We start from the raw sequence: 13,803 nt of genomic DNA, 5'->3' as shown, positions 1-13,803 counted from the left end.
TCGGAAAGCTATGTATGGTCCTGAAAAGATCTTCTTAATTTGAAAGACTGCAGCTCCACCGAAGAAAGTACAAGCCCTGACTAACCTCGCCATCTGTGTGTAGTCCCCCAGCACACGCAGATGAATTCAATACGCATCATACACAGACATAAGTAGTGATTTTCTTTGTCTTTTGCTCTTTATTATTCTTATCTTCGACTCCATTACTTCTTAGCCTTAGACGCAGACAACACGTGTTTCGTCACACTGTGGCGAGAATTGTCCCGCATCTTCCTCAGGGCTAAATCTTCTTTAAATGATACCTCCCTATTGGTTGTAATTCTGTCCCAAAGGTGACAATATTAGGAACTAAGGTCAGATATTATCTATGTCAGATCTCCAATTATTCTTGAAATATCCAATTTAACAATTCTATTCAACTTTCAATGTGGCTCACCGTATAAGGGGAAACCACCACGCGTGTACCCGTTCCGGTACGTAAGTAGAACCCAAGCTCATACGGGGCACCACATTCAAAGCTCATAAATAACCCCCCCCCCCCCCGTAGTGCAGTGCGTCAGTCAGTCACCATCAAGACTATTTTGACGGTCCCAGTGGTGGGTTGGTAATTCTGTGAAATCCTTAGATGCGAGAGGTTTAGCAATTACTTTTGACATTTTCGCACTCTATGGAGTTTTCTTAAGGGCAGTTATCCTGGAAGGGATTCCAGGGGTAGAGCTGCATATAAGGAATCGATCAATATTTTGCAAAGAGAGAACATGTAGGCCCCTTATTTTTAATACCGTTAAAGTCATTGGATGGATTAGAAAAAGGGCAGAAATCAGAGGAAAGCAAAGTGGGTTTGAGCTGTGCCCCCCCTCCTCCACCCAGGCATCAAATTGTCCAAGGAAGGGTGGGTTGACCATGGCTGCTGAACAGCCAATGATACTTATCTTACCACACTTCCCCACTCTCATTGGTTAAAGACAGAGAATAAGAATTCCTGAAAAGGACTATAACAATTCTGATTGGTTGGTAAAACAAATAGAATGACGCGGTCCTACTGACCTTCTTCTCTTTAAAGGGCCCGGAGCAAGACACCACTGTGATTTCAAATGACATGTACAGGTATGAAACTGGATCCTACATATGATGGATTCTCCCAACGTTCCAGTTCAAGTGAATTCACCCATGCCTTAATGCATATAGGTTTACTTTGAACATGCTATGTTCATGTGCGCCTTAATGTGTTCTGTTTGTTATATTTCATTAATGATTTGGTTTTTCGTTGTTGATGTTAATTTGAAGACCACTGACACCTTCCTATTCTTGCTCATTTACACACATTGTAAATGTACTGCGGCCATGTGACTCCATCACACAATGCACATTTACTGAACTGTGCCAGCAAAGCGTATTCTCGTTCACAAGTTGGCACCACTAAGCATGGATTGTTAAAATATAGCTGAGTCGGCGCCTACTAGTGGTACATGTATGACTGCTGTTAGTGTTACATGTATGTGCGGGAAGGACTTCTCACACTCCTTCCCTTCAGAAGGTCCTGGCGCCTGCTCATGACTCACTAACTTTGAGTTTCTATTTTAGATTTCTCGCTCCTATATATTTGTGTTGAGAGAAAGTGTCTACAAATATTTGTAAATTGTGTGAACTTTAGTATTACTCGATTCAGATGATCAACAGAGAATCTCTGGCCCGCAATTGCCTTGCACTACATTTGACAGCTCCCCGGCAATTTTACAATAAACTCACATTAGGCTGAGAAGGAGTGTTGTGTCTTTTTTACACACTTCTGCTGCATGAAAAAAGAACAATGCTTTTTCGCCCGCCCTAAATACACAGCCGAGATGGAAGTGGGACACACGTGTTTATGGGAGGAGAGTGTTGCCATTTTAGCTTCTTACCGTGTGCTTGGTTCACAGGCAGAATGACATTTAAATGACATAAATGAAATATTGTACTTGTATAGCGCACTGATACCCCAGCTGTGGTGTCCTGGCGCTGTTCTCATACCGCTGTGGAACCGTTCCTGGCTTTCCCTGTGAGGCGTCCACTCCTGGGCACCCCCAAGGTGGAGGCCAGGCATCCTTAGCGTTGTGCGGGCCGTTGTGGGGATTAAGCAAGTTATTGCCCAGAGTTGCAGAGTGGGACTCCATGATTGGAATAGGCACCGAGGCGAGAATTATCAGGTCCGTGGAAATTGAGCCCAAGACCGGCCGAGCCGGGAATTGAACCCTGGTCCCGGCCAGAATACTGCATCAGGGTCTGCCGCTCTAACCATTGAGCCACACTTCTCCACTATCAGAGTTGCTGAGCTCTTGTTGTGGAAAGTTTGATTTCAAACTATGTTGACTGAAAATGATTTCCGTAATTTCTCTAATTGTGTCCAGGAAGTGGGAGCTTTGAGTGTTTTTAGACAGATCTGTGAAGAGAGAATTGTGTTTGGAGAGGCCCCAGTGGGCGGTGGATTAATAGATACTCTTGATCATTGGGTTATGAAGTGCTGACTGCTATGGCTGCTGTGTAGCAGCATCCGCTATGGTCCTTCCTGCATTGTCAGTTCCAAGTAAACTTACAGCCGTCTTTTGATAAATAATATAGGTATTGTTTCTAGTCCTTTTTTATTCATAAAAGTGAGGTGGCATATCTCCTAGTCATTGTTGTGTTGTCACCTTGTTCCTTTGTTGTCTAAGAAGGGAGGTGTGTGGTATCTTGTTGTCCTTTGTGAGTGATGTCGTGGTGTAACATGGTTTAGATGAGCGTACTGTGCACCCTGGGAGATGGAAATGGCTCGCTCTTGCAATCTCCTGTACTTGTCGTGTTGGCATAGAGATGCACTCATACCATTTTCTTACCTACTCGTGTCGTCCCATACAGAGGAGGTCAGCGCTGAGTGTGAGTGCAGCTTGGTATGAGGTTTTGCATCAGAAAGACTTGTACTACACGAAAGTCACAAGTGGAAGCAAGACAAACTACGAGTCCCAGAATGCCACTGGTCTCTCGCGAGACTTCCAATGGTGGTGGCCATCTTGAATAAATAGAGTATACGTTCCTTGTAGGTCAGGTTCTGTGCTAGCCAATCATTATTCTTAGCTACCGCGGCACGACTCTAGGTGCCAGTAGATTGGCACGCGTTGTGCTTCATCTGGAGGTATCAGAGAAAGAATACAGGGAAGAATTCTGGGATAGCTCTAAAGGTCAAGGACTTAGGGCCGGATTCAGATCTTGGTGGACAGATTACTCTATCACAATGGTGACGGATATCCCTTCTGTCAAATTACACATTCCAATATATCCTACAGGATTTATATTTTGGCGGATGGGATATCGGTCCCCGTTGGGACAGAGTAACCTGTTCACCAAGATGTAAATCTGGCCCTCAGGCTTGGTTTTGCGGGAAAGGAGTTGGACTAACGGCTACAGCGGTCGACGTTGGAGCTGGGGAACCAGGTTCGAGTCTCGGCAACGACGCTCAACATCCGGCGATTCTGCCCAAATCACTTAATCTCCCAGTGCCTAACAAAAAGAATGTGTCCTCATGTAATGCAACTGTGACAGTGAAGTAGTGTGGCTCACCGGTTAGAGGCGGCAGACCCGAGAGCAGAGGATGGCCCGGGACCAGGGTTCGATTCCCGGCGCGGCAGGTTTCTGGACCAGGGTCAGAGGACTCGATAATTCTCTCGCCTCGGTGCCCACTCTGATCAGTGATCACACTCGGCAACTCTGGGCATTAGCTTGCCTCATCTTCACTAACGGCCCCACCAGACCGCCGGGGATGCCTGGTCTCACCCTGGAGATACCCATTAAGGGACCATCTCTCAGGGAAACCAGGAAGGGTTTCGCAGTGGTCGAAGCGCCTTTGTAAGTAGTGTGCTATATAAATGCCTATACATTTACACATACACAACTGGTGCTCGTGTAAAGTGCTCTGATACCCGTTACCTTCGGGTCAAGATTGTGCTATATGAAACGCTGTTGAATAAAAAAGCATGGAAGCCATCCTTTCCAAGGACTATGAGTTTTTTTGCACTTATTATCAAAGAAGAAGAATTCCCAAGCCGCAAAGGCTCTGTTTCTAGTGCTTTTGAGGCATTGGGGCATTTGGGAGCAGAGACTGCTATGAGAGACCGCAATCTCCTGGCATAATGCAGTACTATCGGTGAGTTGTAGCCTGTACCTGGGGCCATCTTGTTAAATAACAAAGCTGTCTTTGTACCACAGGTAAACGGCTTGGTAACATTATTATTATTATCATTGTTATCATTGTTATTATTATTATTATTATTATTATTATTATTATTATTATTATTATTATTATTATTATTATTATTATTATTATTATTATTATTATTATCATCATCATCACCATTATTATTATTATTATTAAGCCTCTTTCTTAAGGATTGGGAACAACCAGGCTAAATTTCCAATATCTGACATCATTTTAGGAAGCGGGCACTGCCCAAGGCCAGATGAGAGACTTACTTGTACAGAGCGGACCTGTTGTGCGGCTGGATCATCTGCTCTGTAATGTATCCAGGATACAGCACGGGGATCCCAATCAAGCGCTGGACAATCAGCTGGGGCTGGAACAAGTACTGGCACTCGTCATAAAGACCCTGAAGAAGGACAGGAAAGGTTAGAAGCGTGAACAGAGGGAGAAACGTATTGTCACTCATGTCAGTAACCCTGAAGAAGGAAAGGAAAAGTCACAAGCGAGAGCAGAGGGAGAAACGTACTGGCACTCATTGTAAAGACCATGAAGAAGGACATGAAAGGTTACAAGCGTGAGCCAAGGGAGAAACATATTGGCATTCATGACAGAGAGCCTGAAGAAGGAAAGGAAAAGTCGCAAGCGTGAGCAGAGGGAGAAACGTACTGGCACTCATGACAGAAACCCGGAAGAAGGAAAGGAAAAGCCACAAGCATGGGAAGAAAGAGATATGTATTGGCACTCATGACAGAGACCTGAAGAAGGAGAGGAAAGGTTACAAGTGTGAGTAGAGGTAGAAACATATTAGCACACATGACAGTAATCTGAAGAATGAGAGGGAAAGTCACAATCATGAGCAGAGAGTGACTAGTACTGGCACTCATCACAGAGACCCTGAAGAGGGAAGTGAAAGGTTAAAGGCATCTACAGAGCGAGAAACGTATTGGCACTTATCACAAAAACCATGAAGAAAGAGAAGAAAAGTTCCAACCATGAGCAGAAAGTGACAAGTATTGGCACTCATGATAGAAATCTGAAGAAAGAAAGGTAAAGTCACAGTCATGAGTAGAGAGAGACTAGAACTAGCACTCATCACAGAGACCCTGAAGAAGGAGAGGAAAGGTTACAGGCATGAGCATAGAGAGTCAAGTATTGGCACTCCTGACAGACATCTGAAGAGGGAAAGGTAAAGTCATAGTCATGAGTAGAGAGAGACTAGAACTAGCACTCATCACAGAGACCCTGAAGAAGGAGAGGAAAGGTTACAAGCATGAGCAGAGAGAGACAAGTATTGGCACTCCTGACAGAAATCTGAAGAAGGAAAGGTAAAGGCACAGTCATGAGTAGAGAGAGACTAGTACTAGCACTCATCACAGAGACCCTGAAGAAGGAGAGGAAAGGTTACAAGCAAGAGCAGAGAGAGACGAGTATTGGCATTCATAACAGATACCCTGAAGAAGGAGAGGAAAGGTTACACGCATGAGCAGAGATAGGCAAGTACTGGCATTAGTCATAAAGACCCTGAAGAAGGAGAGGAAAGATTACTGGCATGTACAGAGGGAGAAACGTATTGGCACTTATCAGAGAAACTACGAAGAAGGAGAGGAAAACTTGCAACCATGAGCAGAAAGATACAACTACTGGCACTCAAGACAGAAACCTGAATAAGGAAATGAAATGTTACAATTGTTTGCAGAGGGAGAAATGTACTGGTGACTATCACAGAAACCCTGTTGAAGGAAAGGAAAAGTCACAAGCATGAGCAGAGGGAGAAACGTATTGGCGCTCATGACAGAAACCTGAAGAAGGAGATGAAATGTTACAAATGTGTGGCGAGGGAAAAATGTATAGGCACTCATGACAGACACCCTGATGAAGGAAAGGAAAAGTCATAATCATAAGCAATAGGAGAAACGTACTGGCATTCATCAATCACTGAAACCCTGAAAAAGGGAAGAAATGTTACAAATGTAAGCAGAGGATGAAAAGTACTGCCATTCATCAAAGAAACCCTGAAGAAGGAAATGAAAAGTCACAAGTATGAGCAGAGGGAGAAAAATATTGGCACTCATGACAGAAACCTAAAGAAGGAGAGGGAAGGTTACAAGCGTGAGCAGAGGGAGAAACGTATTGGCACACAGATGGTCTCGCAGATGGATACATAAGAGACCGAAACGCCGACCATCGCCTTCTCCTACCAATAATTAATTTACAATTTTGATAAGAGGGAAAGGTGTAACAGTACCTACAGTGTTATATATTGATGTAATACGGATATTCCTGTGGGCCTGTTTTCATATTTGTATGTATTTTTGCCTTATTCCTTGCGATAAATTCAATACTTTCATATACACCCGTTCTTGCTTTCTTTCTTAAAACTTTCTTACATCTTTTGAAATTTATACATGACTTAAAAGAAACTTACTTTTTGATTTAATTTTCAACCTTGGGACCATTGATTTGTCCTTACAATTGAGTTTAATTAATTCGAATATAAATCAGAAACAATTTCCCTTGAAGGCACCTTTTACCTGTTCACTGCAGGTAGATGTGCCAGCTTAGCTGGCAGTGTTTGCATGTAGGGTATCTGCCTAGCATGACGGGTATGCATGCAGGAGGTCCGGTCTTGCTGGCAGTGGTTGCATGTAGAGGTACTGGCCCAGCTGGTGGTGTTTGTATGCAGGGGTACCAGCCAAGCAGGCTGTGTATGCATGTAGGTGTATCGGACTAGCCAGTACTGTACGCATGTAGGGGTGCCGGCTCAACTGGCAGTGTTTGCAATTATGGGTACTGGTCTAGCTGGCGGTGTTTGCATGTGGGTGGTACCTGCCTAGCTGGTGGTGTTTGCATGTAGGAGTACCAGCCTAGCTGGCAGTATTAGCATGTAGGGTTACCGGCCTAGCTGGTAGTGTTTGCATGTAGGGTTACCTGCCTAGCTGGCAGTGTTTGCATGCAGGGGTGCCGGCCAAGCTGGCAGTGTTTGCATGCAGGGGTGCCGGCTCAACTGGCAGTGTTTGCATGTAGGGTTACCGGCCTAGCTGGCAGTGTTTGCATGCAGGGGTGCTGGCTCAATTGGCAGTGTTTGCATGTAGGGTTACCGGCCAAGCTGGCAGTGTTTGCATGCAGGGGTGCCGGCTCAACTGGCAGTGTTTGCATGTAGGGTTACCGGCCTAGCTGGCAGTGTTTGCATGTAGGGTTACCGGCCTAGCTGGCAGTGTTTTCATGTAGGGTTACCAGCCTAGCTTGCAGTGTTTGCATGCAGGGGTGCCGGCTCAACTGGCAGTGTTTGCATGTAGGGTTACCGGCCTAGCTGGCAGTGTCTGCATGTAGGGGTACCAGCCTAGCTTGCAGTGTTTGCATGCAGGGGTGCCGGCTCAACTGGCAGTGTTTGCATGTAGGGTTACCGGCCTAGCTGGTAGTGTTTGCATGTAGGGTTACCGGCCAAGCTGGCAGTGTTTTCATGTAGGGTTACCTGCCTAGCTGGCAGTGTTTGCATGTAGGGTTACCGGCCTAGCTTGCAGTGTTTGCATGCAGGGGTGCTGGCTCAACTGGCAGTGTTTGCATGTAGGGTTACCGGCATCGCTGGCAGTGTTTGCATGTAGGGTTACCGGCCCAGCTGGAAGTGTTTGCATGTAGAAGTACTGGCCTTACTGACGGTGTTTGCATGCAGTGGTACTGGCCTAGCAGGAAGTGTATCCATGTAGGGTCACCAGCCTAGCTGGCAGTGATGGCATTTAAGGGTACTGGCCTAGCTAGAGGCATTTGCATGAAGTGATTCCGGACTAGCTGGCAGTGTATGCATGTAGAGGTACCAGCCTAGCTGGCAGTGTTTGTATGTAAGGGTACTGGCCTAGTAGGAAGTGTATCCATGTAGGGTCACCGGCCTAGCTGGCAGTGTTTACATGTAAGATACTGGCTTAGCTAGAGGCATTTGCATGTAGTGATTCTGGAATAGCTGGCAGTGTTTGCATGTAGAGGTACCAGGCTAGCGGGCAGTGTTTGCATGTAAGGGTACTGGCCTAGCAGGAACTGTATCCATGTAGGGTCACCGGCCTAGCTGGCAGTGTTTACATGTAAGGTACTGGCTTAGCTAGAGGCATTTGCATGTAGTGATTCTGGAATAGCTGGCAGTGTTTGCATGTAGGGGTACAGGCCTGGCTGATGGTGTTTGCATGTCGGAGTGTCTGCCTAGCTTGCAGTGTTTGAATGTAGAGGTTACGATATTCTTTCTTATTTAGAAGGCTGAGTAAAACCATTAGGGAGACAGGATGTTAAGCCTGGGAGGAGGTGAAGCCAATATGTTGCACGCCATGGCATTTTGACAGTTGTATGACGTTACAACGCATACTTTTACAACGCATGCCTTTACAACGCATTTTTTACAACACAACATCCTTTACAACGCATTCCATTACAACACATGCCATTACAACAAATTGTCTAAAACTACCTTTACAACACATTCCATTACAATGCATACTACCTTTACAACGCATACCATTACAACGCATACCATTACATTGCATGTATGGTAAGTATTAGATAGAATAGGGGTAAAAATTACTATTCTAACTCCAGGGGGTGCAGCAGTAGGGTAAGTGTTGGATAGTGTATGGGTAAAAATTACTATTCTAACTCCAGGGGGTGCAACAGTAGGATAAGTTTTGGATAGTGTAAGGGTACTATGCGTTGTAATGATTTGCGTTGTAATGGTGTGTGTTGCAATGACTGTGTTATAATGACATGCGTTGTAATGGGTACACAGACAAAATATCGATTTTTAAATATCGATATACAAAAATATCGAAGTTTAAATATCGATGGGACAAAATATCGAAGGTAAGTAATATCGACAGTCTTAATATCGATATTGGTATGATATCAGTAATATCGAAGTTGTAAATATCGATGTCAATAATATCGAAATTAATAACTTCGATGTTACTAATATCAATTTTTAAATAAATTTAGTGTATATTATATTGTATTTATTATGTTTTATTATTTATTTTTAATGTAATTTAATTAAATATTGTCTTTTACTACTGTAGCGGGTTGTAGGTTTATAGGGGAATAGGGTGGGAAGTAATTTAATTATGTTAAATTAATTTTTAATTAGTAGGAATTATTAATTAATTAATTGAGAAATCATTTTTAATTATTTTTAATTAATTGATTAATTGATAAATATGTTCTGTAGCGGGTTATGGGTTTATAGGGGAATAGGGTGGGAAGCAATTTAATAATAATGAATTAATTGATATATGTTTGTACATATTTTAATTAATAATTAATTGGTAATTAATTTCTATTAATTCGTTAAATAATTAATATAATTTTGTACATATTTATAATTATTAATTAGTTGGTAAATAATTAATATTAATTATTTAACTACATTAATTATCGTAATTTTTTATATATAATTTATTGTTATTATTAATTAATTAATTGGGAAAAATAATATTAATTATTAAATTAAATTAATTACAGCAAATGTGCTAATATATTTACTTTATTGTTATTGTTAATTAATAATTAATTGGTAATTAAATAATATTAATTAATTTTGGGTAAAGGAGTATTTTTAGGGTTCAGGGTCAGTTTTCAGTTTTTGGGTAAAGGGGTATTTTTAGGGTTCTGGGTCAGTTTTCAGTTTTTGGGTAAAGTGGTATTTTTAGGGTTCAGGGTCAGTTTTCAGTTCATGGGTAAAGGGGTATTTTTAGGGTTCAGGGTCAGTTTTCAGTTTTTGGGTAAAGGGGTATTTTTAGGGTTCAGGGTCAGTTTTCAGTTTTTGGGTAAAGGGGTATTTTTAGGGTTCTGGCTCAGTTTTTAGTTTTTGGGTAAAGGGGTATTTTTAGGGTTCTGGGTCAGTTTTCAGTTCATGGGTAAAGGGGTATTTTTAGGGTTCAGGGTCAGTTTTAAGTTTTTGGGTAAAGGGGTATTTTTAGGGTTCTGGGTCAGTTTTCAGTTTTTGGGTAAAGGGGTATTTTTAGGGTTCAGGGTCAGTTTTCAGTTTTTGGGTAAAGGGGTATTTTTAGGGATAAGGGTCAGTTTTCAGTTTTTGGGTAAAGGGGTATTTTTAGGTTTCAGGGTCAGTTTTGGGTTTTTGGGGTACAGGGATATTTTTAGGGTTCAGGGTCAGTTTTGGGTTTTTGGGGTACAGGCGTACAGGGTAAAAACAAAAAAATATTACATTAAATCAAATAAATTACATGATAAAAATTAAAATTACATTAAATTATTAAGTGTTTTATTTATTTTAAATGTATATGTATTAGTTTTAATTTTGTTTTAATATTTTTATTTAATATTTGTAAAATTATATGTATTTTAAAATTATTTGTACATTATTAATAATACATTTAAAAAAACGATATTTTTTATTCCGATATTTTTGTACTACGATATTATTTTTTCGATATTTTTGTACTTACCTTAATGAAGATAGGATTCCGATATTTTTGCTGTCGATATTTTTGCTCCGATATTTTTGCATTTCGATATTCTGTCTGTCGATATTATGTCAGACATTCGTTGTAATGGTATGCGTTGTAGTGTCATGCGATGTATTGGTTCGTTGTAATGGCCTGCGATGTAAGGGATTTTGCGATGTAATGACTGCGTTGTAATGGTAGAGCGTTGTAAAAGTTGCGTTGTAAAGGTTGTTCGCCCATTTTGACCCTTCACAGTAAAAGGTCTCTTGGGAGTTTGTCTGCCTCAAGGCACGCTCGCAGAGCAGGGCTGCATCCTTCAGGAGTGGTAACTGGCTCAGGGGGCACCAATGATATATGTTTGCACTATGCAAAGGCTCTTGCCAATAGGTACTCCTCATACCACTCTGGAACTTGAAATATAGAAGACACCCTGGCCAAGGAGCTGCAGAGTCGTAACCCTAGGTAGAAAGGAGTGAACAGGCTTGCACCAGACTGATCTCCTGCCTGCAGGAGGCCTGTGAAGACCCTGAGATCCTGCCTGTTCTGTGTGACCCTTTCGTGCTGCTCCCAGGGGCTTAGGAGACACTAGCAGACTGTGCTGTGGCGCCCCCTACAGTTGTTCATCAGGTGCCCTCTGCCTGCGGGAAACTCTTGAAGATTTGCAACAACTTCACGGTACGTTTGACAGGGCTTAATTTCAACAACAACAAAAAAGAAAACAAAAGTATCTGGGCCATCATAAGGAGGCCACTGCAGCTGGTACCACCCGTTGCCCCAGCCTGCATTGCCAACTCACAGCTGCTAACCCTCACACTCCTTCAAGTGTGACAGTGCAGACTCTTCCAGGCCCCCAAAGCTTTACGGATGGCTTGGGCAGCAGGCACTAGTTGGGGTGGAATGCCCGCCCTTTGTTGTCTTGCCTAACATTGGACCGTAATCGTTGGATGAAACTGTTGCTTAATCTTTTGGGCCACACCAAGTTTTTTTAAATGATTGCCCCCCCCCCACCATCTTCTGAAGTCTTACAAAACTATCTTTTGCGCTTACCACCGCTTTGGTGGCGTCAACCTCAAGCCAAAATCCATTCTTCCTGTGGCGGGTTCAACCACTCCGTGTAGCACATGGGAGATGTATAGGCCTGGGCGTGCTGCCCGAGATGTTGGATTGTTGGTAGCCATTTTGCACTATCTCGCGAGATATCGCGCCCGCGATCACGTCATTCGTCTCGCGATCATGCACCGCGAGAGTATGAGATCTCAAACACTTCATTCTCCACTGCGAGCGAGAGCGTGAGGACGCGAACACGTCATATCGAGTGCGACAAGGATTGAGAGAAGAGAATCCGAACACGTCATTCTCCACCGCGAGCGAGAACGTGAGGACGCAAACATGTCATTTCCATAGCGATCACGCAGAAAAATACAGCGGACGGGTGGGAAAAATCTTCAGCATCTTCGCGATATTTCTGTGTGCTTGCGGAAATTTCGCAAATTCTGCCCACCCTTAGAGATGTACCCAACTATGTGGGATGGAGAGGGGAGGGGAGTCCAATGCCATGTCCGTGCCCATGGGTCAGAATCTCAGTCTACTCACCGCCGGCTGTACCGGTGGTTCTGACTCAATCTGCGGCCCCTCCAGGGAGCCAGAGCCGATTGTGCTCAATTGATAATAAGCCCCAAAGCTTCTCTGTAAAACCCAAGAATCTACAGCACCGTGGGAATTGTGGGCGATGGGAGCACTACATAAAGAGCGCGTCATCAGCGTAAAGTGCGATGTGGTGCTCCATTCCCCAACCCCTCCTCACCCCCCGCGTCGAACCCCCACAGTGAAGCATCACAAGAAATCCAGCCTGCCAAGGGCTCGAGCAGGAGTATAAACAGGAGTGGAGGCAGAGAGCACGGGGTAGACACAGCACCATGAACCCGCACTGGAGTCTTCGGGTTACAGCACAGCACCCGCTCAAAGGCTCCGAATCAAGGGCCGACCCCACCCTGATGGGAACCCCACCCACCCTGATCGGCGTTCATAAAAAGAATGAATTGACTGAGGAACAGCCCCCGCTAGTCTCACCCACAAACGTCAGTGTACCCAGCTAACAAATGTTACATGAGCTTTATTGTGGATCGTGGGGAGTACAAGAAGATTCAAAATAAAAATTATTGAATTTCAAGCCAAATCATTAATATAGCATTGCATTATTTACTTATTTAAAAAGGTGAACATCATAGTAGCACAAACTTCACATATCAAGTGATTTGTCTCGGTTTACGGCTGTATCAATTACAGAAATACTCACATGAGAATAATGAATCACTGGTAAATTTAAAAGCCAACGTGACATTCGGGTTACAAAGTTTAGGGGCATCAAGAAAGACTTTAAAATTATCGCCGCTTTAGCGGCAGGAAACTGCCGCTAAAGCGGAGATAATGGTCTTGATAATATGCCCTTGTGAATTGTGAATTGATAATACGCCGTAGGGAATTCTAATAAAAGCCGATGTTCACACCAGAATGTGGGCTTCTATGGGAATTCTCAAGGGAACATTATCAAGCCCATTATCGCCGCTTTAGCGGCAGTTCCCTGCTGCTAAAGCGACAATAATTATAACGCCATTTCTTGATAATATGCCCCTTAGTTACTGAGCACGTGGATTATCTGATTGAATCCCATTTTGACGTGATTCAACCAGATGGTCTGCGCAGGGACCCGCTGTCACTGTTGATGACGACGTAAAAGCATTTTTTCTGCCTTTTCTTTCTGGAGTCCCAATTGATTGACAGATTTTGGAATGCTATGAGACGCGAATAATGCTGTGAATATTTGTAAGATATAATACCGGATGAACTCAAGAGGCAATGTTTCGCATAATAACTTTGTAACTGGTTTTCTAATCTTGCTTTGCCTTGTTTATTTATTTATTTATTTAGTTATTTATTTTTGAAACTTGTAAAGCGTGCAAATACCGAAAGGCGTCTCGGCGCTACGGACTTGACAGAACAGCAGAGATTATTGATTAAACACCCAGGTCTTTATTTTTCTTCTGAAAGCCAACAGAGTTGGGCAAGATCTGATCTCCAGAGGGAGGGAATTCCATAGTTTTGCCGTCGAGACAACAAAACCTCGATCGCCCCAGGAGGCAGTTTTGGTCCGAGGCA

At 43.3% G+C, this 13,803-nt stretch overlaps 1 protein-coding gene across 1 annotated transcript in view; it reads right to left on the bottom strand.

Moving 5' to 3' along the window:
- TMEM8B (transmembrane protein 8B) overlaps positions 1 to 13,803 on the bottom strand; it is a 445,096-nt gene that overhangs the window by 146,515 nt on the left and 284,778 nt on the right. Inside the window, exon 4 of the mRNA XM_086960043.1 lies at positions 4,483 to 4,616. Coding sequence (XP_086816169.1) covers positions 4,483 to 4,616 — 134 coding nt within the window. The remainder of the gene's footprint in view (positions 1 to 4,482; positions 4,617 to 13,803) is intronic.

The sequence above is a fragment of the Lissotriton vulgaris genome, chromosome 3_1 (assembly GCF_964263255.1).
Source record: "Lissotriton vulgaris chromosome 3_1, aLisVul1.2, whole genome shotgun sequence".
NCBI classification, from domain to species: domain Eukaryota; kingdom Metazoa; phylum Chordata; class Amphibia; order Caudata; family Salamandridae; genus Lissotriton; species Lissotriton vulgaris.
Note: the sequence above shows the minus strand (reverse complement) of the source record. Positions and strands in the feature narration are given on the sequence as shown.